The 22,440-nt window shown below is 50.6% G+C and overlaps 1 protein-coding gene across 4 annotated transcripts in view; it reads right to left on the reverse strand.

The window, feature by feature from the left end:
• Positions 1 to 465: 465 nt before the first annotated feature.
• Positions 466 to 22,440, reverse strand: part of LOC115516119 (core histone macro-H2A.1) — an 80,100-nt gene continuing 58,125 nt past the window's right edge. For 2 of the 4 annotated variants that reach the window (XM_030318538.1, XM_030318549.1), the window contains exons 6-9: positions 16,268 to 16,358; positions 11,326 to 11,415; positions 8,680 to 8,854; positions 466 to 1,226 (exon numbers count right to left, since the gene is read on the reverse strand). In XM_030318538.1, the coding sequence (XP_030174398.1) occupies positions 1,061 to 1,226; positions 8,680 to 8,854; positions 11,326 to 11,415; positions 16,268 to 16,358 (522 nt within the window). In that variant the 3' untranslated portion in view covers positions 466 to 1,060. Of the gene's footprint in view, positions 1,227 to 8,679; positions 8,855 to 11,325; positions 11,416 to 16,267; positions 16,359 to 18,118; positions 18,219 to 22,440 lie in introns of all 4 variants that reach the window. The other 2 variants (XM_030318527.1, XM_030318530.1) reach the window with 1 other exon arrangement.

Genomic DNA, 22,440 nt, shown 5'->3' on the forward strand with positions numbered 1-22,440 from the left:
TTTGGCCACAGGGACCCTGTCCTACAGGAACAAGAGACCCGACCCAGCTCCGGCAGAAGTCTCCAGGCTTCGCCAGCTCCATGTGGCAAGCAGCCCGGAGACACTGGGCCCGTCCATGAACCAGAAAGACTGTCAGGAGGGGGCAGACGGGAGGAGAGAGCTGGGCTCAGATTCTGAAGATCTGGGCTCAAGTACCAGTCTGCCACTTACCACCCACATGGCTTTCAGTATACCTGCTTCCTCACCTGTGAAATGGGGAGAACGCCCTTGCCCGAGTGTCACAAGGATGGAAGGAGAGACTTTAAATGAGCTCCCCCTACCAGTCATTAGGGCCTGAGGATGCTCCTGTGTCCAGGCAGCGGTGGCCCTGTGGTGGCTCTGGGGGCAGCTGCTCTGGTCCCCCATCCTGTGACAGGAGAAGTCCACCTAGGGCTCAAGGGCACAGTAACTTGAAACAAGCCAGTCACCACAGCAATTTAACATTTTACTAAATCGATTCACACAAATTCCAAATCGCAAATATAATTAAGGACAACAGATTCTGTTCTGCCTTTTAAATCTTTCATTTTCAAATCCATCATTAAGACAAAAAGTAAACAAAAATGAAGTCTGCTGCAAATTCATGATCTTTCTTCTTGAGGAAAAAAAAGGAACATTAGAGTAAAAAGAACGCCACTGGGTGTACAATAAAGCACCACGACACACGGTTACAAAACAGGCTTCCTGGATTCGGCCACACGTAGAAGACACTGCTCTCCCCGCTATTCTGCGTCAAGCAGGATTTCATTAAAATAAACTATAAAATCTCCTAGGTTACACTAAAGTCAGACACGGTCTGGAACACAGTGCTTAACAACAGTAATGCCAACTATCAGTGCTAACGTAAAAACATTTTAGAAGGTCAAAAACAATTAAACTGGAAACCAAAACCTTATCTTCCCTAGATGAGCAAAACTGGAAATGAAAGGGTTCCGCCTCCCAACAGGCGTGAGGGGGATTTTTCTTTCTTTCTTTCAGATCGGAGGCGGGGGCGCGGCGCAGGCTGCTTCTGTACTTCAGCCTAGTTGGCGTCCAGCTTGGCCATTTCCTGTACGTAGATGCCTATACTCTCGCTGTCAAAAAGCACGAAATACACCGTTTTGATGGAAGAGGACATCGTTGACACGAAGTAACTGGAGATGGCCTTCAGAATCAGCTGAGCTGCCGTCTGCTTTGGAAAGCCATTCCTGCAGGAGAGAACGGGGCTCAGCAACCAGGGCCACCGTGGCCATGGGCCTGCCGCCCTCCCTCCCGGAGGCCCCCAGGGCTGGGTGCTGTGCTTCGCCTCGAGGGGCCTCAGTGCCTGTGAGGGCTGTTCACACACAGGGGAAGGGCCAAGCAACAAGCACATACGCACGACTTGTGTCTCCTGCGTGGAGTCTCCCAAGGGTAGTGTGGGTTCCCACATTTCTGTTCCCAGTGTTACTGTGACTAGGACGGGGCTTGACGCCACCCCTCCCCCATGGGACAGCTGGAGGCTGGAGCTTCTACAGGAGGGGACTGTTGTTCACACACATAGGGGCGTTAAAGCCTTCATGTGGGCCTTAGACTTGACAGGTGCTGGGGCTGCTGGCCTGGAGTGCATCCCAGGACCCACCAGCTTGCTATCACCCATAGGCCAGGGCATGGGGGGCTGGGAGTGCAGGGGACGACTCCTGGCTGAGGGGACTCTTTATCTCAAGAAATGGCATTCAAATTTCCCTGCCAGACGGCTGTGAATTCACATATTTCCACTTAAGGTAAAAGTCAGGTGGGAATTTTGGAGGTAGGGCTCAGAACTCTGGCAGAATCTGAAATGAGGCCTAGAGAGACTGGAGTCTCTTGCTCTACATGTGCCTGGGGCTGTTCCTGGTCAATACCGCAGGTGCAGGACCCAGGGAACCCGGGACAGTGGCAGGAACATAGCGGCTTGCCTAGGCTGGCAGAAAGGATGTGGGTTATGAGCCAGTGGTCTGGATTCAGATCCCTTACTGACCCCCTGGGTACAGTTAAGGATCCTCAGGTGAGAGTCTGAGGCCAGGTTTCATGGGGATTTCTTTTTTCATTGGCAGATCTGCAGTCTTCCAGAGCCCCCAGCCTGTGGACCATTGTATCCAACGTGCTGGGCCAGCCTGCCGGCTTAGGCCACACTTCTTCAGATGGGGTGCCTGCTGCCAGGTGACAGGTTTTCAAATGCATAAGGTGGAGGCTTTCTTAGAACATTCTGAGCCTTGCTTGCTAAGTGCCTCTGAGTTTTGAACTACCTTAGCTTATTCCTCTGGAGAGCCACACTTACTCTCCAGTTGTCAGTACTAAGCACATCTCAGGGCCACAGGGCAAAACCATTCTAGTGACTTGGTTTTCATCAAACAGGGCTTCGCCCAGCTGGAAGATGGATCCCTAGTACTTGTGGATACTTTGGAAGTGAAGCTCATTCTTAGCAGACAGGGGGTGTCACCCGGGGCACGTTCCCAGCCTGTGCCGAGGGGCCTCTGGGCAACAGTGGGGTGTGAGGCTCGTCCTCAGCCACACGGGGCCCACAAGGCAGCCAGCCCGCACAGGACTGCCCGGGAGGAGCGGGATTCAGAGGCCGAAGGAAGAGCTGCACAAGTGTACCAGCTGCAGGAAGGGGGTGTCAGGCCCAGACTCCCCTGGAGCAGATCCTGGGCTCTCTACCAGCAGCGCAGGAAGGGTGCCCAGCAGGTGGGGCAGGACGGAGGGTGGTGGGGACCATGCTGAATGAAAGGTTTCGCTGGAAGGGGGGAGAATGTGGGACCCACAAAGCAAGTTATTCCCCTTCTCCCCATCCACTCTCAGATCTGCAAGCTCATTCTGGGAAGAAGCTGTTCTCATCACCCCTGACAGAGTTGCCCTGACCATTTTCACAGGATAGGTTGTCTGGGAAAAGGCACATGTTGGCAAGTATTCGAAGACATGAACTCGACTTCCCATTTTAGGGGCACGTTCCTAGGGGCACATGTATACATGAGTGTTGTGGGGGGTCCACCTCACACCCGCTATGGGTGCCTGAGCGTGTACAGGCTGCCCTTCACCCAGCCCCAGTCCTGAGGGTGAGACCAGGGCCAGCTTTGGGGGAGGGCTATGCCGTTACAGGGTCACGGGGGTCACTGGAATAAGGGACCCTTTAAAGTGTCTCACAAAGAGCCAATATTTATTTTCCCACTGTAAACTCAGATTACGGCCTCTAACTTCATCCCTGGCGAGAAAAGCCAGTGGCCAGATCTGCAGGAGTTCTGGAAGTGCCTGGAAGCCGAGGCAGGACAGGGAGCCTGGCCCACCCTCCCGAGCAGCCTGTGTCAAGATCAGGGAGGGCTTATTCAGATGCAGGTTGCTGGGCTCTGTCCAGGGAATCGGACTGGGCAGGTCGAGGGCACACCCTTTGAGAACCACTGTTCTGCATGGAGCCAGCAAGGAGGTTGTAGCCTGAGCTCACAGGGTGGGCCCCAAGGTTAAAAACCTAGAAGTGAGGGAGAAAAGGTGGGGATCGAAGGCTCTAGGCCCGTACTATCAGTATCTGTCAGCCCTACTGTTAATGGAGCACGGGCTGGTCTCTTTCAAGGTTGTTGGGTACAAGTGAATTTGACTTATTTCTAGGAGAACCTCTTATTGACAAACCCATCCCTCTGTCCTAGGCAACCACAGCCTAAAGAAAAAATGCAGCCAAGGGACCGTAGCTGTTCTGGACCACGCAGGCCGCCAGGAAGGAGTGGGGAAGGTGATTCCTTTCTTTATGCTTTCAGGGCTCCAGAATGTTTTCTCGTGGCCATAGTGAGCGGTGCTTGTAGCAAAATGGAGCACAGCAGCAGCTGTTCTCATGGCAGTGCTTTACACACCCGGAGCCCTCAAGTCAGGGGCAGCTGTGTCGTTGCAGAGGCCCAGATGGCCTCCTGTCCTCAGGAGGGCCGAGCAGCAGGGCAGTTAGAGGCTCAGGCCGTGGAGCCACACAGGATTTGAGTCCAGGCCCTGCCTCTGTGTCTTGTTTGTCATCCGGGGAAATGGGGTAGGTAAGCAAGGCACCTGTTATCCCTGGGGGCTGTGAGTATTGAACAAGAAAACGTGCAGAACATCCTCAAGTGGTAATGGCGTCTATAGAACAGGCAGTCTGGCAGCATCTTTCTAGAGGCTCATGTGGTACAAAACTGTCTTCCTCCCAGGCCCCGTGATCGCTGTCACCACTGCGCTTTCCCTGTGCCGACAATGTCGGCCTCAGGCCCCCAGAAGGCCATCGGGGTCTGCGATGCCCAGTCAGCGATGACTACTGGCATGCATGGTATGGCAGGGTGACACAGGGTCGCTGGTGCTGTGTGGGACAGCTTCAGAAGCATCACTGGTCTGTGGGGTCTCTCTCATCTCCCGGCTTCCTGGCTGGTTGGGGTCCCTGCTGGTTGCTTCCCTGCAGCCGTCCCCAGTGGCCATCCCTGCTTGGCCAAGTCTTTGGGCCCACCTCCCCTAGCAATACTCTTTCCACCTTCTGGAGAAGACCAGATGCCCCCTTCCCCAATGCACAGTAGAGTAAGGGGAATGGGGCTTCCCTTGTAGTGTTAGATTTGGGTTTGAAGCCCAGCTGCCCTGGGGCCGGGGCCTTAACCTCTCCAAGCATTAGTCTCCTTGACGTGGGTACACAGGGTGCTGATGCCAAGAGGCAGGTGTCCCTCATATTCCCATTTAGGTCCCATGGGGCCTGCCAGGGGCCATGGTTAAGGCATGGGCCTTAAGTTACTCTGCAGGCAAGTGTCCTAGACTCCAGCCTTTTGGTCTTGAGCTAACTAAGGAGCTTCCCCTGAAGTCATTTCAGTTGTCTTCAGCCTCAGTTTCTCTAGACTAGTGAAAGGGGACCACATGAGCTGTCGCACCCTTTGGGTCAGCCTGCTCAGTGATAGCTGGGGGCTACATATTGGTTGTCTGTTCTTGCATTCCACCTGGACCGCAGGGGTTCTGGGTTCACAAGGGCCATGTCCCATAAGAGATTGTCATGCCTCCAGCCCTGCTGGGCCCCCACCTTCGATGGGGCATCACTAAGTGTCTCTGATATCAGTGAGCTCACCTGCAGGGCTGGCCACGGCAGGCACACAGGACTCTAAGCCAAGAGCTGTGTTGCACAGCCTGATCAGGGACCCTGGAAGCTCCTGTGGGGAGAGGCTATGTCTCGGGGGTTGGAGGAGTCCAGGCAGATTCTTCTGGAGGAGACAGACTGGCAGCTTGCCTTTGAAGGCAGAGCAGGATTAAAGGTGGATTCTAGACGGACTCTGGTTTTTGTATGGGACTGGTCCACCTGTCTAATTGTCTTGGCGGTTTGCAAGAGGGTAGGGCTAGATGTCACAAAAGGTTGAGTGACTTTAGGAAAGTGTGTTCCTGTGTGGTCATTTTTTCTGGTAGGATTAGGATTCCCTCTCACGGTGCTCCCGCCCCTTTCCATTTTCCATGTTCTATGTAGCTTTGAGCAAGTGCCTTTGTCAAGTTGGGCTGCCTGAAGGCCACTCCCTCCAGAGGCAGAGACCAGGGCAGCAGCTGAGAGCAGTGGGCTCCACTTCCAGAGGGCATGGTGGGGGGGATGGACTGGGGAGCACAGCCCCCTTGTGGCCTGTAGCCTTCTTTCCAGATGTTCTTGTCTTAGGCTAGTAGGTAATTCTGCCCGTTCTGTTTGGTTTCTTCCTATCTCTTCTAAGGCCAATTCTCAAGGTGGAGGGAGGCTGACGGCTGGGCCCAGGGAAGTCAGGGACTTCCCCAGTGGGGTTTCTGAGCTTCCCTAAAACCTCCTCCTGTATATCACCCTCAAGCAGTGGGGCGATCCTCTGGTGGAGAGCAAATGGGGTCTGGAAGGGGCTCCATGCCTCTCATCTTGGCCAAGGACTTGCCCTAAAATTCGGGCTCTCCCCCGTCTAAGTCGTGTCACCTCAGGGGAGTGAGTTAACCCCTCTCAGCTTCCTTTTTATTTTTTCTTTTAGTGGAATTAATGACAGTGCTCACCCTGTAAGGGTGTTGTGAGATAATGCAGATCAAGGGTTTAGCACAGTACTTGGGACTCAATGAATACCCATAAATGGTAGCTTGAAAAAAAATGAACTGGCCTTGAAGCTCATAAATCTACAGAGAGTTTAATCAAAGTTCCAAACTACCCATTCCCTATATCCTACCCCTCCAGAGAGGGGGTCGCCCCCTAATGTCACACAGAGCTGAGAGAGTGGGGGTATCCATGAATGTTGTGACCATAGTACCCAAGGACAGTCTCCCTGAGGTCAGGGTCTGGCCTCCGGGGGGCTACAGGGAGAGGGCATAAGGGTGGGATGGCCCTCCACATGCTGGGCCTTGGCTGAGAGAAAGTGACCCCTCTGCTCCTTGCCAACATGTTTGCATTTCTATTATTTTCATTCCAACCCGACTTTTAGGCCGGAGACACTGGATGCCACAAACAAGCTTTTTATTTCCCCTCCTAAAACCCACTGTGATTTACAGGCCGGCTCTGGTGTAATCCTAATCTTCACTCATGAAAGAGAGGGCAGATGTTTACATGGCTCTGTGGGGCAAGGTCTGCCTGACAGATGTGGGGCCGCTGGCATTGCACATGTGCTTGCCTTTGGCATTCTGCCCTCTTAAAAGCTTTCAATGGATTGTTTTTAAAAACTTCTTACTCCATGAAAAATGTAGAGAATTACTTTTATGCTTCAATTAAAAGTTTCCCAATAGCTATATGAAAGAATATGAAATTATTACCTCCAATAAAGGCTCCTGTTGCTTCTTTCTTCAGAAGCACCTTTCATCAGAGCAGATCAAAGTGCATCCGAAGCACTAATTGAGCCTCAGGACCATCTGTGAGGGAGGGCCATCCCCCAAAGCCGTGCTCACTGATAAGGGAGGCCACGGAAAGAGAGGCTAACTCGTTTAGCAAAGGTCACACAGCAGCACTGTGCCAAAGAACAGACCGTCTACAGGATGTGGAAGAAGCAGGAAGCTGGCTACTTAAACTCTGATTCAGAAGCACTTTGTCAAAAAAAGGTTCGGAATCAACTCTGGCACCCATTACACATCTCCCTAGTTCTGGGGAAATTTCAAGCTAGGGGCGGGGGGGGGGTGTGCTGACGACCTTACAATGGTGGCTTTTGTCTTTGCCACCGGCTGTGACAGCCAACTGACGGCAGCCTGACAGCAAATGGCTTTCAATGGTCCCTCTCCTTTAACTTTTCTTTTAAGAGACCCTTAAATGGTGTTGCAAAGTGATGTTCAACATAGGCTCTTGGCAAAAGAGAACAGGATTTAAAAGCACAGACCGGAAGTGTGGACAGCACCCAAACCAACACGTGTCATCACATACCTCTGGATGTCCCTCACTTTGGAAGTAAAGTGGCACTCAGCGTACAGGGTAGGGAGACTGTGGGCATGCATGAGGGTGGGGCGCTGGCATGAGCTATCACTGTCCCCTGAGGGCTCCTCTTCCCCCCCACATACTGTGGGAACAGGGCAGCTTGGGCAGACCTCCCGGTGCCACGTGATAGGAAGCCTGCCCACGGCTAGCTCTGTCACTTGAGGTGTGGAACCCCAGTGGCAGCAGTGTTCAGAGAGGCATCATTACAAAGCCTGCCCAAGATGGAGCTCGCAAACTCTACTCTTTGCTCCTCGTGGGTTCAGAGGGGAAGTGCTTTGAAAAGAGGCACTTTCTCTAAACATGAGGAAGGGGGTTGAGGATGGTCACCCTGTGCGGCCTGCAGTGTCAAAGGAAGCCGGTATATGGCCGCCACACAGCCCTGCCTGGGCACCGGGAGGGTCCGATGGCAGAGACCCAAGTGGGCGCACAGTCTGGATCAGATGCCCCAGGTGCAGCCACGGCCAATACATAGCCCTGGGTTATGGCCCTCTTGGGCCCAAGATGTCCACAGCTGCAGCCTCTGGTGCCAAATCCAGAGTGTGAGGCATGAGGCACAGACCGGGACAGGGAGGACCCCATGATGTGATGGGAAGTGGAGAACCGCCCCTGCATCATGGCACGGAGTTCCCAAAGCACTCTCCCTTCTCAGAGCTCTAATTTCTTTTTGTGCACACCCAGAGTTACTGGGGGCTACTTCAGCACTGGAAGCCAGAGCAGACCCAGCCCTATGTCACTGTCACAGAAGTGTCCATTCATGTCTGCCTTGCACGAGCCAGACAGCAGGACACATGGAGACAGAGCTGGCAGGTTGGGGGGGGGGGGGGACGGGCGAGTGAAGGATGCCAGAGATACAAAGGTAAGGGGCAGAGGCATGCTGTGGCTGGGAGGGTGCTCCTGGAACGAAGGTCCTGGCTTTCACACCTCCCCTGTCCTCTCCACTTCCCTCATATCTGAGTCTTCGTGTCCTGCCAGGTTCACTCTCTAAACCACCATCTCTGATGGTCCCACTACACCCTGAAGTCACTTTCTATGCTGACATCTGCTGTCACAAAGGAAATTTGATACGTTCCTCAGTCTTCCTGTCTCACTCCGTCTCTTCAATTGCTGTTCACCATTGCTTAATGTTTGTATTCTTTCCCCTCCTGTGCTTTGGGTCTTCTCGACTAAAGCAGATGGCTCGAAAACAGCCTTAGCTGACCGTGCACAAGTCAGAGCTCCACGATTATGGGCTAAGTATGCAGCTAAGTATAATGACCTCACAAGCCACGACGTGCCCTTACCTGCCGCTGCCAATGGACGGGAACGCGATGGACTTGAGCTTCTTATCGTCTGCCAGGGCCAGACAGTTCTTCACCGTCTTTTCCAGAAGTTCCTCACACTTGTCTGCACCCCAGACCGGACTGTTACAGTGGATCACAAACTTGGCAGGCAGGCCGTGACCTGCGCTGACAGCAGCTGGAGGAGACAAGACAGGAACAGTGAGTTCTGTCCCTCACATGCCCAACACATCGCCCTCCAGCTGCAGCGTGCCCCCAGGCTCCCCTGTGGCCTGCATCCAGGGAGGGCTGCAGCTGCCTGCCATCTTGTGCTTCTGATGTCCCTCTAGAAACTGCTCACCAGCGAGTCTTCTCGGGAAACACCAGGTCAAGAGCCACCCTTGAAAGCTGGCATTGAGATGCACCGCCACTAAGAATTTTAGCCAAGATTACAGCCAGCCCTCTCTGTACATCCTCCCAGAGGCGGACCCTGAACCACCTAACTTGACTGCCTGTGTCAGAATGTTTGCAGCCTCAAATTCGCCTCTGGGGATCTCTAAGCCCCCTTCCTCCTGTGAACTCCTGTACACATAATTATGATGTGTCTATAAATCTCCCCGGCAGAGTTCAGGATAAACCTATTAGGAAAGCAACTCCATTTAATGAGCCACTAAGCAACATGACTGGCAGCTCTGGTGCCCTCTTCTCCTCCTGAACTGATCTTCGTTTTTGACAGAATTAAATTGTTCTTTCACGCTGGAACTGGTTTCTGTTCCGGGGAGAGCTGCCTTTTTCCCACTACACATCTCTACACCCCACCCAGCTCCCTCCCTCAGGCTTTGCCTTCTCATCAGAACTAAAGGCACTGGCTTCGGGCGTGCTATCCCTTAGGAAGTGTTCCAAGTCAGCGCCGGGTCTCCCAGAGCATGTTCTGGGACTCCTGTTCCTAAAGGTGCAATGCACAGGTGGTGGTTCTGGGTACTGGGTTTGCTGAGTGCCTCCTGTGCCATTTCTGTACAGGAACACAATGAGGCCCCACATCGCTGCTATGGTCTGATTGTTGCCTGAGGCCACTTGGGGTGACCGTCCTCGTGGGTAGGACTGTCAGGTCTGCTGTGGCACTAGTAGGTACTGGGGAAGAGTGATCGGTGGGTAGTGCCTCATGGTGCAGAGAAACAGCTCTGAACTAAGAGGTCTCAGTTTGACTCTTGACTCTGGGCTCAAGTGCTGACCTATAGCAACATGAGATTTGGGGGGTTTACGCACTGGTCTGTCCTCGGGAGAAGTCACTGCTGAACAATGCGTGGGAAAAGACTGGAAAGAAACATCGGTAACTGTGATCATCATCCGTTAGTGGAGCCAGGGCTAAGGTTTTACACCACCTTTAAATGTTCTAAAACTTTTTCTAAAATTGATCTTAATATCAAGGACAAAATGAGTTATTAAAACAGGCAACCATATCCTCAGCCATGCTAAATGTAATGGGTTTGCATCACCGGTGGCCCAGGTGTCACCTGCTGAGTTTGGGGTATGGAAGCACCAGGCTGACCTCTCATCACACCTCCATCTGAGGGCCACCCATGGAAAGCACCTCCAGACTGGCACAGAGAAGTTCTGGGAAGGGATTGAAGAAAGGTCAGGAGCCCCTGGCTGGGTAGTTAATACTACATCAGTTCTCCCTTGTCCAATATGGGACTTTGGTGGAAATACCTGTAAGGACCTGGAAATGTACCCTACTTGATACCACACTCATTGCAAGCAAAAGAAAATGGGCAAGGCAGAGGTCCAAGGCAAAGCGAATGCTACCCTGTTATCCACACCGGGCTCCGTGCCTAGCCCAGGATGACTGGTGAAAGAGGGTCACTGGTGTACCCTCTGAAAGAGGGCTTGTGTAGAAGTCACACAGTAACTGTTGACACCTGTATTCAATTAAGAGTCATTTTTAAAGCAGCAGTAGGATTTGCAAGACAGCTTGGACACTGGGGACCATCCAGTATGAAGAGGAACCAGAGCCCAAAGGAAGAGAATGGCTTGTCCTCACATCACTGGTGGAGTGAACCGGGCCTCACCCCACTGTTTGGACCCCTAGGTCCTCAGGAGGCCCTCTGTCCTTCACCTCCTACGGACCACCTCCAATTCCAAAATCCAGGCCAGTAGCAGGAAGAAGGCTCTGCCACTAGCTCTTAGCAATCATTCTCCACACATCCGGTTCCAAGTTATTTTCTTACCCTTGGTATCAGGAAAGGTGTGACTGGCAAATGAAAAATGTCTATTTCTATTTTGCCCATTAAACACACAGATGGCTGAATGAAAATGATTAATTTGCACTTCTCGCCAGCACTTTTGCAGATGGCTCAGTATCACTGCCTACAATTCTCAGCTCTCAGCTTTGCCAAACTCGAATGCTGTAATTCCTTAAAATCAGAGTCTAGACACCAAACATTTAAAAGCTATTTTGAGCAATAAAGAAAAAAACTGGAAAGGTAGTTTTCACAACCCTTACACTCCCCCCGACAATTTGCATGTGTTTTAAGTCCAAATTTGTAAGGCTAACCGGCTCAGACAGGTTTGCGTGGCCACGCACTCCTGAGTTCCAAGATGCCTCATAATCAGGCTTTCCTAATGCTGCACGGGCCACGCCCAAATAAGCAAGGCGCTGCCCCAGCTCACCTCCAGCTACTTCCAAGGGCCCGTTCTTTTTTCGGAGTTCCAGAACAGCTTCCACAAACTCCTTGCCGCCTTTCTTCTCCAGCGTGTTTCCTAGACAAGGACAGGGTGAGGTCAGACTGTCATTCTTGCATCTCAGGGCACACACAGACACTTAGCATGTCAGGTGATTACATACTTCAAATGATCTGACCAGCTAAATTTCCATACAGCTGCAAAACAGGAAACTAAGACTTGGTTAAGTCATGAAAGTGAAATTTAGAAAAGATTCACCACTCGGCCAATTACCACTGAGCTGGCTTTGCTATCGACATTTGGGGGTGACTCAGGGTAATCCTGGATATGCCAGAGATACGAGGGACATGGGACACGCCTGTTCCCTGCAAGCGTGCCTGTCCTGCATTTCTCGCCATGAGAAATCAGATGGTGTTGGCTTCTGAGGCTCATGCCCCCCGCCCCTAGATTTTCTTCTGGGGAGAACCCCCAAATATGAAGGCTTTAGGGGAAGCATACCAAGTTCCCATCAGGGAGCCAACTCTCCCCTTGGCAGTGTGCCCAGAAGAAAGCATTCAGATTTGGTCACCTCTGGACCACCGTTATGACCATACTTCTTTCCTATTTTGCAGCTCTGGTGTCAAAGGTGAATACAAAAAAAAAAAAAAAAAAAAAAAAAAAGAAAGGAAAGAAAAAAGAAAAAAAAAAAAAAAAAAAAAAAAAAAATGGCCTCAGAAAGTATTTCCTTCATCACACTAATGACTCAGAATCACTTTAGGTAAAGGAAGGCAACATCAGAAGCAGAGCTTAAAGGGGAGCTTGTACTACATGAAAGTTTGTAAAAGAAGATGACTGTTCACCAGATTTTCAAGGTTAAACCCAGCGGAGGTAGGCAGCACCTTTTCTGGAATTCGGGTTCTTGCTAAGTACCCAATTCCTGCCAGGAAAACTGGGTTCCCACACAAGGTTACCAACACCTGTGAGGCCTGTTGGTTAAATGCCTCGTGTGCACAACAGGAGGCATTGAAAACGTGTGACAACATCGTCCTTTAAAGTTTGGCCAGAATGGGGTCTCTCTTCCTTAAGCTCTGATTCATCAGTTTTGCACATTTTAAAGTACTTTTCCTCACAAGAGGATAAAATACTCCCCTTAAGATTCACCATTTATCTTGGAAAATTCGGAGTTGCACTCGGCACACTGTAGTAGGTGTCAGTCAGGGTGCATCAGAGTGCACCAGCCCAAATTCTCTTTGGATTCACCCTGTCGGGACTAGGTCTCTTTCTCTTAGAAAAACCTGCCTCACTGGCGTGCTTGTTCTGCAGGAGTGAACTAACCCCAAGAAGTATCTGGAAGGAAGAGCACATCGTCTAGGCACTGTCACAAAAGAGACGGCACCGGGGCTAATGGCAGGCGCTGGCCCGCACGCCGGCCCACTGCAGGAAGTCTGGGGTTGTGTGCATGAACGTGACCGGCAGGCCGGCACCCCCAGGGAGCTCTAGGATGGCGAAGAGCAGACCCTGCTTTCAAAGAGCAATTAGCACGGGATGCTTGGGGTAGGATCCAGCATCCCTTATTAGCCCAGACTGCCCTCACGCCTCCGCCTGTCTTGGAAAGCAGTCACAGACACTTAAAATAGCAGAGGTGTCAGGAGGGAAAACACATCCACTCCAGAGACTTCTAACTGCTGTGACAGCCGCTGTCTATTTCTGACAAAGACCAGCGTCACAAACGGTGGCCGGACAGGCATGAGGGAGCAGGGTCAGGCCTCACAGCCACCTCCACCCGGCAGGAAGGGGAGACTCTGAGGATACAACCCAGAGGAGTGAGGCCCAATTACGGGTTCACTCAAAATATCATGCAGCCGAGAAAAACGCCTCTGAATTCTGAATCTGCTGGGTCCCAAACACTGCTGCCCGCCACACCTGGTCGGGCCTTCCCTCCTGACCCATTCTCAAGTTTGCAGGAGGGAAACAAATACGCTCTACGTGCAACTATTTTAGGTGTGCATCCTCTACCCCTATATGCTCTTCGGGGAGAACTGAGAAATTTGGGAGGCAAAATGAGATCAGCACTGGAGGAATACTACCAGCTCCTCTCTAAAGCAAAAACGATTAAGAAAATGGGCTTATTTGTAATTAAAGGTGTTTGATCTTAGGAAGAGTGTTTACTTTAAAATTTTTTTACTTATAATTAAATCTCGCTTTAATTAGAAGTGAAATTTGCAAGTTAAAATACACTCAATGCATTTCCCAAACTTAAAAATTGAACCCTAGGTTGCAGGCAATCACCCGGTCAGGACTGGACTCCTACACACACATATGTACGCACATGTTCATGTAGACACACGTGTACTTTGTAACAAGAAACAGGCCCATTTCGACTGTATTGTCAACACTAGTAATGTAAGACTCTTGTTTTTTAGGCTTCACTTCAGGGTTAATCATAAAGCAATTGGCTTCTTTGCCCCCAAGCATAAACACGTGTTACTCCCATGAGAACAAGAACATTATTTCATGCTTAGAAAGCAGGCATAAGTATTGGTGTTCAAAACAGCCTAAGCGAAAATTTAGGCTTGGGCATATGTCAGGCTAAGCCTGTGGTCTATTTCACTGTTAGAAAGAACTGTGATGGGTAAGAGTTAATCACGGGGCTAAGCATTCCTGCACTGGCATTCCTTCTTCCAGCAGTCTTGGGTCTCAGGAATTCACACCCAATGGGAGAAATAGAGTGATCGTGTCCTAGCTTCCTCTTTTCCCCTCTCACACATCAAAGTGGGAGCTGGAACCAATTGAGGCCATGCATGAATCTGGTTTGTCATTGTTTTGGCATTGTAAAAGATAGGTGGGTTCAGTACTAGTCTGGACTGGTTCACTGAGAAAAGGCACTGAGGTGGGCTTTGGAAGACCTGGGTTCTGGCACAGTCATTTAGGGTTCCGGCCGGCCAGTGAAGCCATCCGGACCTGTGGAGGTTCTTTTCCAGCCGTGACAGTGTCCGTGAGTGATGGGCCCCCTGACCTCGGGCAAGCTCATGGACCCAGGGTACTTAGAAGTCACTGAGGCTCAGCATGCCTCCCCTGTGCACCTCAGTGGGGGGAGGGCAAGCACATCACAGGGGAAAGGATTAGCACCAGTTCTGATCAGGGTTTAGGAAGGACTAGGTTCTTTCCCTGCTATCCCCCGGCTGGTTCCTAACTCCATCTCAAAGCCTCCAGCTCTATGTCCCAGCACAACTAATCCTGCTGAACGCACCCCTTCCACAGCCACAGCAAAGAAAGTCAGCTTTCTCTTCTCCTCGGGCCTGGGGGAGACCCCTTTGCGCCCGAAGGGTGCTAATTTCCATTTTACCCAAAGTCCTGGATGGCAGGATGAACCCAGGCCTCAGTCACTCCTGGTGGAAAGATAAGCCCTTAGCTGTTCTGTTTATTTCACTCCCATCAAGTGTTCATTTGGTCAAGAAATAAAGAGAAAGAATATCTTTCTCTTAAGCTGTCTGACTTAGGAGCTCTTAAACTCCTCCAAAATCTTGTGAAAGTGGAGTTTATTTTAATTGCCTATACAGCCTGATTTCATTTTGGCCTGGACGACTTGGCGAATCCCAACTTCCCGTCCAGTGTGTCTTTTCCATCCACGTCCGAGATCCAAAATGCCCAGGAGAGCAATCAGCCCAAATCCCAGTGGCTAGGGCGGGCTGTGCACAGCGGGCTTTGCACGTGACACTAAACAGAGCTGGACAGCCTCGCATTGCTAAGCTGTTGGACTTCCACTGTCTGGGACGCTCATGAAAATCCCCATAGCCTCAGCCTTCAACATGACTTCACTTCTGCCCGTAGCAAGGGCACCACTTTAGAAAGTGGTGTTCAAATCTACACCTAGGGCACCACTCTCAGGACTAGCACATCGATGGTAAAAATCATTAGATACACGTGAGAGTAAGGCTATACGGTAAGCACCAATCAGGAGGCAGACACAAAACAAGGTGCTTTGCTTAAGTTATCCTAACTCTCACTATTATCACTCTTGCGATAGGACAGAGAAACCGAGGCACTGGGGAGTTAAGTAACTGGCCCAGCTCTCATGACCTACAGATAGCAAGGTTGCGATTTGCGCTCCTTCTACCTAGCTCCAAAGCGGTGCCTTTTTGCCATCCATCCGGATGCCCCGTCATCACGTAAGCAGCACAGCATACTCTTAGAGCAGGGCACTACCTCACTTTCATGCAGCAGGCCAGCGGCCCCAGGGCTCGGCACCCAGCCTTCCCTCTCTCTCCCTCACCCCACGCTCAGATGTTGAGCGCCAGAAGCCAAATGACTATGGATGTCAGCTGCCAGGGAACAGGAAGGAGCTTTCTGGGTCTAGCAGAGTTTCTCAAGTGGTCTAGGCACCTCACACCAGAATGAGGTGACTTTCATGCAATAAAGGTCTGAGAACCTCAGTGTGGGAGAGTGTTCTCAAAATGCCCGAGTGCACCTGAGGCCTTGAGGCCATCTTCAGGAAAGCATGCTTCCGATGCCAAAGTGGGGGGAGCGGTGCTGACACCTGTGCCTAGGTATTGCTATGTGTCTGGTCCACAGCGGTCACATCAGTGGTCTTGGAGGCCACTCGGCCGACCTGGCTGCATCCCCTTCGCAGCTGAAATCATGGGTGAACCCAGTCTCCGACAAAGCTGTGCCTCGTGAAGCAAATGCAGAAATGATGCTGCCGAACCAGTTTCCAAACCAGAAGCGCGCCCATCTGTGAGCTGCATGACGCACCCTGGCTGCCAACTAGCTGTACCTCTCGTGTCTGCAGCCCGGGGACTGGAGACCTTAGCAAGGTCGACCTTGGGGAGGCCGGGGACAGCTGGAAGTGTGAAATGAATGCAGCCCTGCATAGCTGTCAAAGGATCAAGCTGTCTGCGGCGGCCGACTGACCATGCACACACACACTCGGCAGCACCCGGCTAGGCATTACCTACTTCACCACCGGTGTAGAAGTCAGTGTTTGTCGGGTGAACGACAGCATCACTGTCGATCGAGGCAATGTCAGCCTGTACAACTTGCAACTATAACAGGTAAACAAATGTATATCAACTGTGTTGGACCGAGACCCACGCACAGGCACATTTACTAATGCCCCAATGGCGGGGCTGGCCTACCTGGTCGATTCCAACATGTGAGCCCAAGGGGCAATCAGTCCACGAAGTGTGCGCACATGTGGATGGGGGTGAGGAGGAGGAGGAGGAAGAGGAGGAGGAGGAGGAGGAGGAGGAGGAGGAATATCAAATGTGACATGTTTAAATTAAACATTTGAATGACATGTCCAAAAAAAGAGAAACACACACATGAGATCATTTCCAAAGATTAAAAGAAATAACAAAACAACGAATGCCCCGTTTCACTTCGCAAAAGCCTATAAAACTGGCACCCCACTGAGAAGGCTACTAAAACATGGCATCTGTTTTAAAAAAAACGTGGACTATCAGGCCAACCACAACAACGAGTTTCTCCATTCTGTTGGCAGCCGTCAACGTTCAGAGCTGGAGTTTTGGTCTTACGACATTCAACGTTTGGTCTGCCTTCAAGGGACAGCTCTTGAAAACCAAGAAAACAGTATGTGTGCATAGAGAACTGCCTTTATTTTTTCCTGCTCAATGTGTACAAATGTTTTTCCAGGTCTAGCATTTATTCTAGTCACTCTTTATTTTCATGTATTTTACACATAAAACATACTTTGGACAGATAGGATCCCTGCTTTTTCTAGCCTGTGGCTTTTTTTTTTTTAAGAAAATATCCATATGAAGAGAGTATGTGGTCGGAAAACAAGGCTGGGCAAGGCATTCTTGAGTCCCAGTTCCTATGTTTCCGGCCCACTGTTACACCCAATTGGTGTGGGTCGGGCCTGGGCTCTGGAATGAGCATCTGTGCCAGTAAACGAATCTGCCACCTTACAAAGGTAGCCAAAGGTCGGGGGTAAAGGTTTATAAAACAAACCTGGGTCAGCATCAGGCCTGAAGCTACCTTGGTGGGCCTCTGCTAGACTGCTGCCCCTGTCAAGGCTCAAGGCTGAGAGGTCAGGAGCCTTCATTGAGCCCCTGAGCTGACAGTTCTCCGGGCAAAGATCAAGCCACAGAATGGGATACTGAGGGATCCCTCTCAGCTTGCCCCCAACCAGGGAGACACCGTGGCTCTGAGGCAGAGTTGTCCTCTGTAGGAGCTCACCCAGAAAGAGATGTTGCCCTTCTGTTTAATATCATCCCCTAATCAAATAATTCATGAAGCTGGCATGCAGTCATATACTGTTTTCAGTTGTAGAAAAAATTGAGGAAGTGACAGTAAGTGGTAAATTTAGGGGAAACCAATTTACTGGTGGATTAAAGACAACTTAATGATATACTGATGCAGTTTAATTTTCTCCCTTTTCAAGTGCTTTTAAGCTTTGTCATTTTTAATTAGGGCTTAAATGGAGAAACTATCATTTTGTAGTAACCTGAGATTTTTCAGTTCTAAAAAAAACAAACACATTTTTAAAAAATCCCTCCCAAGTAACCAGCAGTCAGTATGATCATTATGGAAGAGAATTTAGATAGCAATACATTTACAATCAAGGGGAAAATAGCCAATTGCACTCAATGAAACATTATCGGATCATTTCCATTTGAAATGGCTTGGAGTGAGTAAACATTGAGGATTTCCTTCCAATGTTCAACTGGGATTTGGGAATTTGGCTTGACCATCTGAAGTTTGAGACGATGAAGAGCCTAAATTCTGGGTTCCATAACTTTTCATCTGACAGCTGGCGGTGCCAAACCCCATCCCCAATTACCTAGGTCATCTTTAAGGTCAATGTCAGCATTGGTAGGATTGATTATGGCCTCCACCTCAAAGCCGGCTAAATTACTGATTTCACTGTGAATAAGGTTCAGCTGAAAAGAAAAGCATGAGGTGGGAAATAACAGGACAGCCGGGAAGTCACAGAGAAGTGAGCCTTGGGATACAGATGAAGGGCAGTGCACACTCCAGGGGCACTGGGTGCACAGGGTAGGGGTGGGGAGGCGGGACAGGGAGTCGCTGGCTAAAATGAATCCAGTTCAAACAAGGCTCCAGGGCTGCTCGGGATGCTGAAAGGAAGCAAGCTAGGCTGAGGCTCCAGAACCTGCTGGGTGATGCTTGGGGCCAAAGGGAGGCATAAGCCATGTGGACTGGTGGATCCACTTCCCTTTGAAGGAACAAAGTACAGCAGCTATCAGGACCCAGCATCGGGGTACTTATTGCCAAGGTGGGAACGGTGTATGTGACCTCTTCTTTGAGCCCTGGGATGGTACATAAGTCCCAGCTGGTGTGGGAAAGCCCTAGTAGCTCTGCCATTCTCCTCTAACTGGCCATGGGTCTTTAAAGTTGTCCCCATCACCCTGACTACTGGCTGGCTGGCTCCCCTGCCCTGCTCGGAGGTAGCAAGGAGCAAGATGGTTGTTGCTTAGAAACCTCTAATCCTGAAGTTCTGGTGAAAGCCAGGAAGAGAACCAGCAGTTCTCTGGCAAGACCGTGTGTCTCTTAAAATGTTTCACCTTGTGGAGGCCCACTGGGTCGAGGATTTTCCTCGAGTTTCATGAGCATGGAAACCAACTGGCTCTCTTTGAAGAGCCAATGAATGTCCTCCCTTCCCACAGGTATTCCAATGCTATAGCAAGCATCAGGATGAGAGAAGCCCTGAGTTCTAGATTTGCCTGTCAGAAGGACAAGTGGAATTAGCTGGCCCAGGACTACTGTCCTGGGTCCTACCCTTTCCCCTCCTGTTCTTAGGTCCAAGGGCCTGCAGCAAAGTGCTAGCTCACTCTCTAAGACGCTTATCCTTCAGTGACATGAATTCCTAACAGCTGCAGCCAAGAGCAATGCCTAAGCAGCCCTCAGAGGAGCTGGTGCTTGGGACCCACTGTGATCCACGCTGGAAGAGCTGCCCGCAGCCGCAGGGCCCAGCAGGACAGGAGCCTTTGTCCAGGCACGCACTTGGAGGACAGGGCCATGTGCAGCCACTTGGCAGGGAGGCTCTTGGCAACTAAGCTCCAATGCACTGAATTTCTGAGGCCAAGTGTTTTGTTGAAAACAAAACCAAACAAAAAACCTGACACGCTATAAGCACCAGAAATATAAACCCACATTTCTGATTCCCAGAAGTAGACAGGAGATTCTCAAAAAAGACCTGCTGAAACTAAGTCATTCTTTGTGAGAAAGCACTTCTGGAAAGAAATCTGGTCATACGACTGGGGAAAGGCTCAGCAGGGTCCCACTTCTAGTTAGGGCTGGAAGGTGGAAGAGGAACAAGTTTTCTGCACCGGGACTTCCTGGGATATGGTTCCCAGCACTGCAGGTGGTTCAGGGGCCACCAACATCCCCGAACCTGGAAGAAGCCCACAGGGGGGTGGGGGGGTGACCTCACACAGCAGAGCACTCAGCACTGCAGGACAGAGGCATACAAGAGACCAGTACCAGGGTGAGGGTGCTAACTGCTGTGCTGAGGGAGAAGGGGTGTGCATGGGCAAGACTAGGGGGGCTCGAGGAAGGCAAGTAAGGAGTCGGGATTCAGGACGAGGGGAAGGGTTTGATTATCATATAAGTATTGCATCTCACTTCAAGCAAACAGTGTTTATAGCAACTCAAATTAAGTGAATCTTCCCTGCTCTTCCTCCTAAAACAAACACCCCAAGACCCTATACTGTAAAGTAGTAGCAGGTTGTTGAGGGAGGAAGGGAAAGGAGAAAACCGGGAAAGCAACACTTTACTTGGTGTGGTATAGATAAATACACTTTTAGGATACCTAGGAATTTCCTTTCTTGTTGTTTTAAAAAAAGACATGTTCAGATCCCCAAAATTCACGCTATTTTTTTTTTTCCAATGGTGTAGATGCTTCTGAACTTATACTTGGAGATGCCTCATTGGAAAATCAGCTGTTTTCCACGGGCTTTGATTTGGCTAGCAGAGAAGACCCCAGAACATGGTCTCTGACTCTGCCTGGGGAGAAGCCCCCTTTTGCCTGTGGGACGGGCTCTCTGGACAAACTGTGTGTGGGGGGTGGGTGCCGGGGGCTTCATGGCAGTACTGAAGCGAGGGAATGGTCGCAGACAGCGCAAATTCCTCGGAGAACTCCCTATTCACTCTCTGCACCTTCCTTTCTGACAGAGGCAGCCTGCTTTCTGAAGCACCGCACCGAGCCGCGGCCCCTGCAACAGAGAATTCCCAGCCAACCAAGTACTCTCACTCTCCCTCACATCTGAGTCTTGCTTTTCCGACTATATTCTGCTGTGTACCAGGCTTAGTACAAGCCCTCAGGGTGAGGGGCTGAGCCGCAGAACCATTCTGCTATTAAATATATAGAGGTACTTTAAAAAACCACCTCTGGACTATATAGCATGTGTTTGGGGTGGGAGGAGCCTTGTGTGTGTCTGGGAGAGACATGGGTGCGAGGGGAGAGGCCACATGGCTAGAGGCACTTTGGAAAGACACCTGGGTAACCAGATTGGCTTGGGCGGGCAGGCAGTAGACAGAAGCCAACAGTGAAATGATCAAGAACAAAGGCCAAAGCTCCCCTGAACAGGAGGAGAAAGCCCATGAGCATGGGATACAAACAGGCCACGTGTGCAAATGTCTTGCAAGGATCCTGTTGTCCAGTGGGTACATACAAATAGGCCTGGTGGGGCCAGGAAAGATGGCCAGTCCTGCCAAGTCCCAACCCCCTTCCCCCAGGAGCCACATGGCTCTATGAAGCACAGGGCAGAGCAGGGGGACCTGTGGGCTGGGAAATAAGATTTCTGGGTAACTGCGAAAATTCTCGTATTTAGTTTGATTCTCTGGGAGGTGGGACTAATGATTTCGAAATTTGAATAAGGTCTCTACTTCTTTGTCTTATCATTGGGAATGATGGGAAAATAAGTTTTGGGGGCACCTGGGTGGCTCAGTCAGAGCCTCAGACTTTGGCTCAGGTCATGACCTTGCAGTTCATGAGTTTGAGCCCCATGTTGAGCTCTGTGCTGACACCACAGAGTCTATAGCCTGCTTCAGATTCTGTGTCTCCTTCTTTCTCTGCCCCTTCCCTGCTCATGCTGTCTCTCTCTCTCAAAAATAAACATTAAAAAAATACATAAATAAAAGTCTTAAAAAAACAACAAAAAAAGGAAAAATAAGTTCTGAATGACAGCACGGGGAGTTTAAAACATCTGAAGATTGCTGGCCACCGTAGAGCGTGACGAAAGGGCACTGCCAGTTAGAGAGTAGAAGGGGGTCCTACTTGGCTGTGGAGGTGGAAGAAGGGGACCTAGCTAAGTGTCCCGTGAGACCCTTCCACCTCTGGGCCCTGACTACCCTAATCTCAGCTGGGTTTACCACATCCGGTCTCTCGGTCTGTAGTACCCCCATATTCCCTCCAGTGGTTATGTCCACATTAGTCCTTGCTCTGTACTCACAAGTGAACTCATTAGGAGAAGCTCCCAGAAGGCAGAGACTGGGTTGTCTCTTAACCCTGAGTGCCACAAGAGGCCCCAGACAGTGCTCAGGCTGCTACAGGCACACAAACAGAGCTGGAATTGAATGTCAAACATCCCGACAACTCCGAGGTGAAATGCACATCTCTCTTCTCTTAAAGCAGGGCTAATGGAAATGCCAGAGCTCAGAAACCGGGCCCTTGGTCTGCAATGGACCTCAAGTGGCTCAGGGCCAACCTGGCCTTTCTGGAAGGCAGGCTATGGCCCCCACCACTTAGGGCAGGTCAGAAGGAGGCCTGCCAATGATAGGGAAGGAGCCAGTGGCTTGGAACTACTAGACAGATATGTGGACTGCGCCTTGACATGACCTATTTGGCTAGAGGAATCCTATTTTTTTTTTTTTTTTACTTATCAAAAATTCCATTTTAGGAAACAAAAGTAATTGATAAACAGTATCTGAAGGACATGTTAAATCTAGCCTGGAATTATTAAATTTTGACGTCTCTTTGACAATGCCTTCATAATGGACAAGGAAGGGAAAAGACTGACCAGTCTTATTTCCTTGTGTTGGCCATATACAATGCAACTCTCTTCCTGTCACCCAAGTCCACTTCAACCAAGGCCAAGGGAGAGGGCACTGTTTCTAAGCCCCTCATGGAGAACTGTGTCTTCT

This window comes from Lynx canadensis, chromosome A1 (genome assembly GCF_007474595.2).
Source record: "Lynx canadensis isolate LIC74 chromosome A1, mLynCan4.pri.v2, whole genome shotgun sequence".
Classification (NCBI taxonomy): Eukaryota; Metazoa; Chordata; class Mammalia; order Carnivora; family Felidae; genus Lynx; species Lynx canadensis.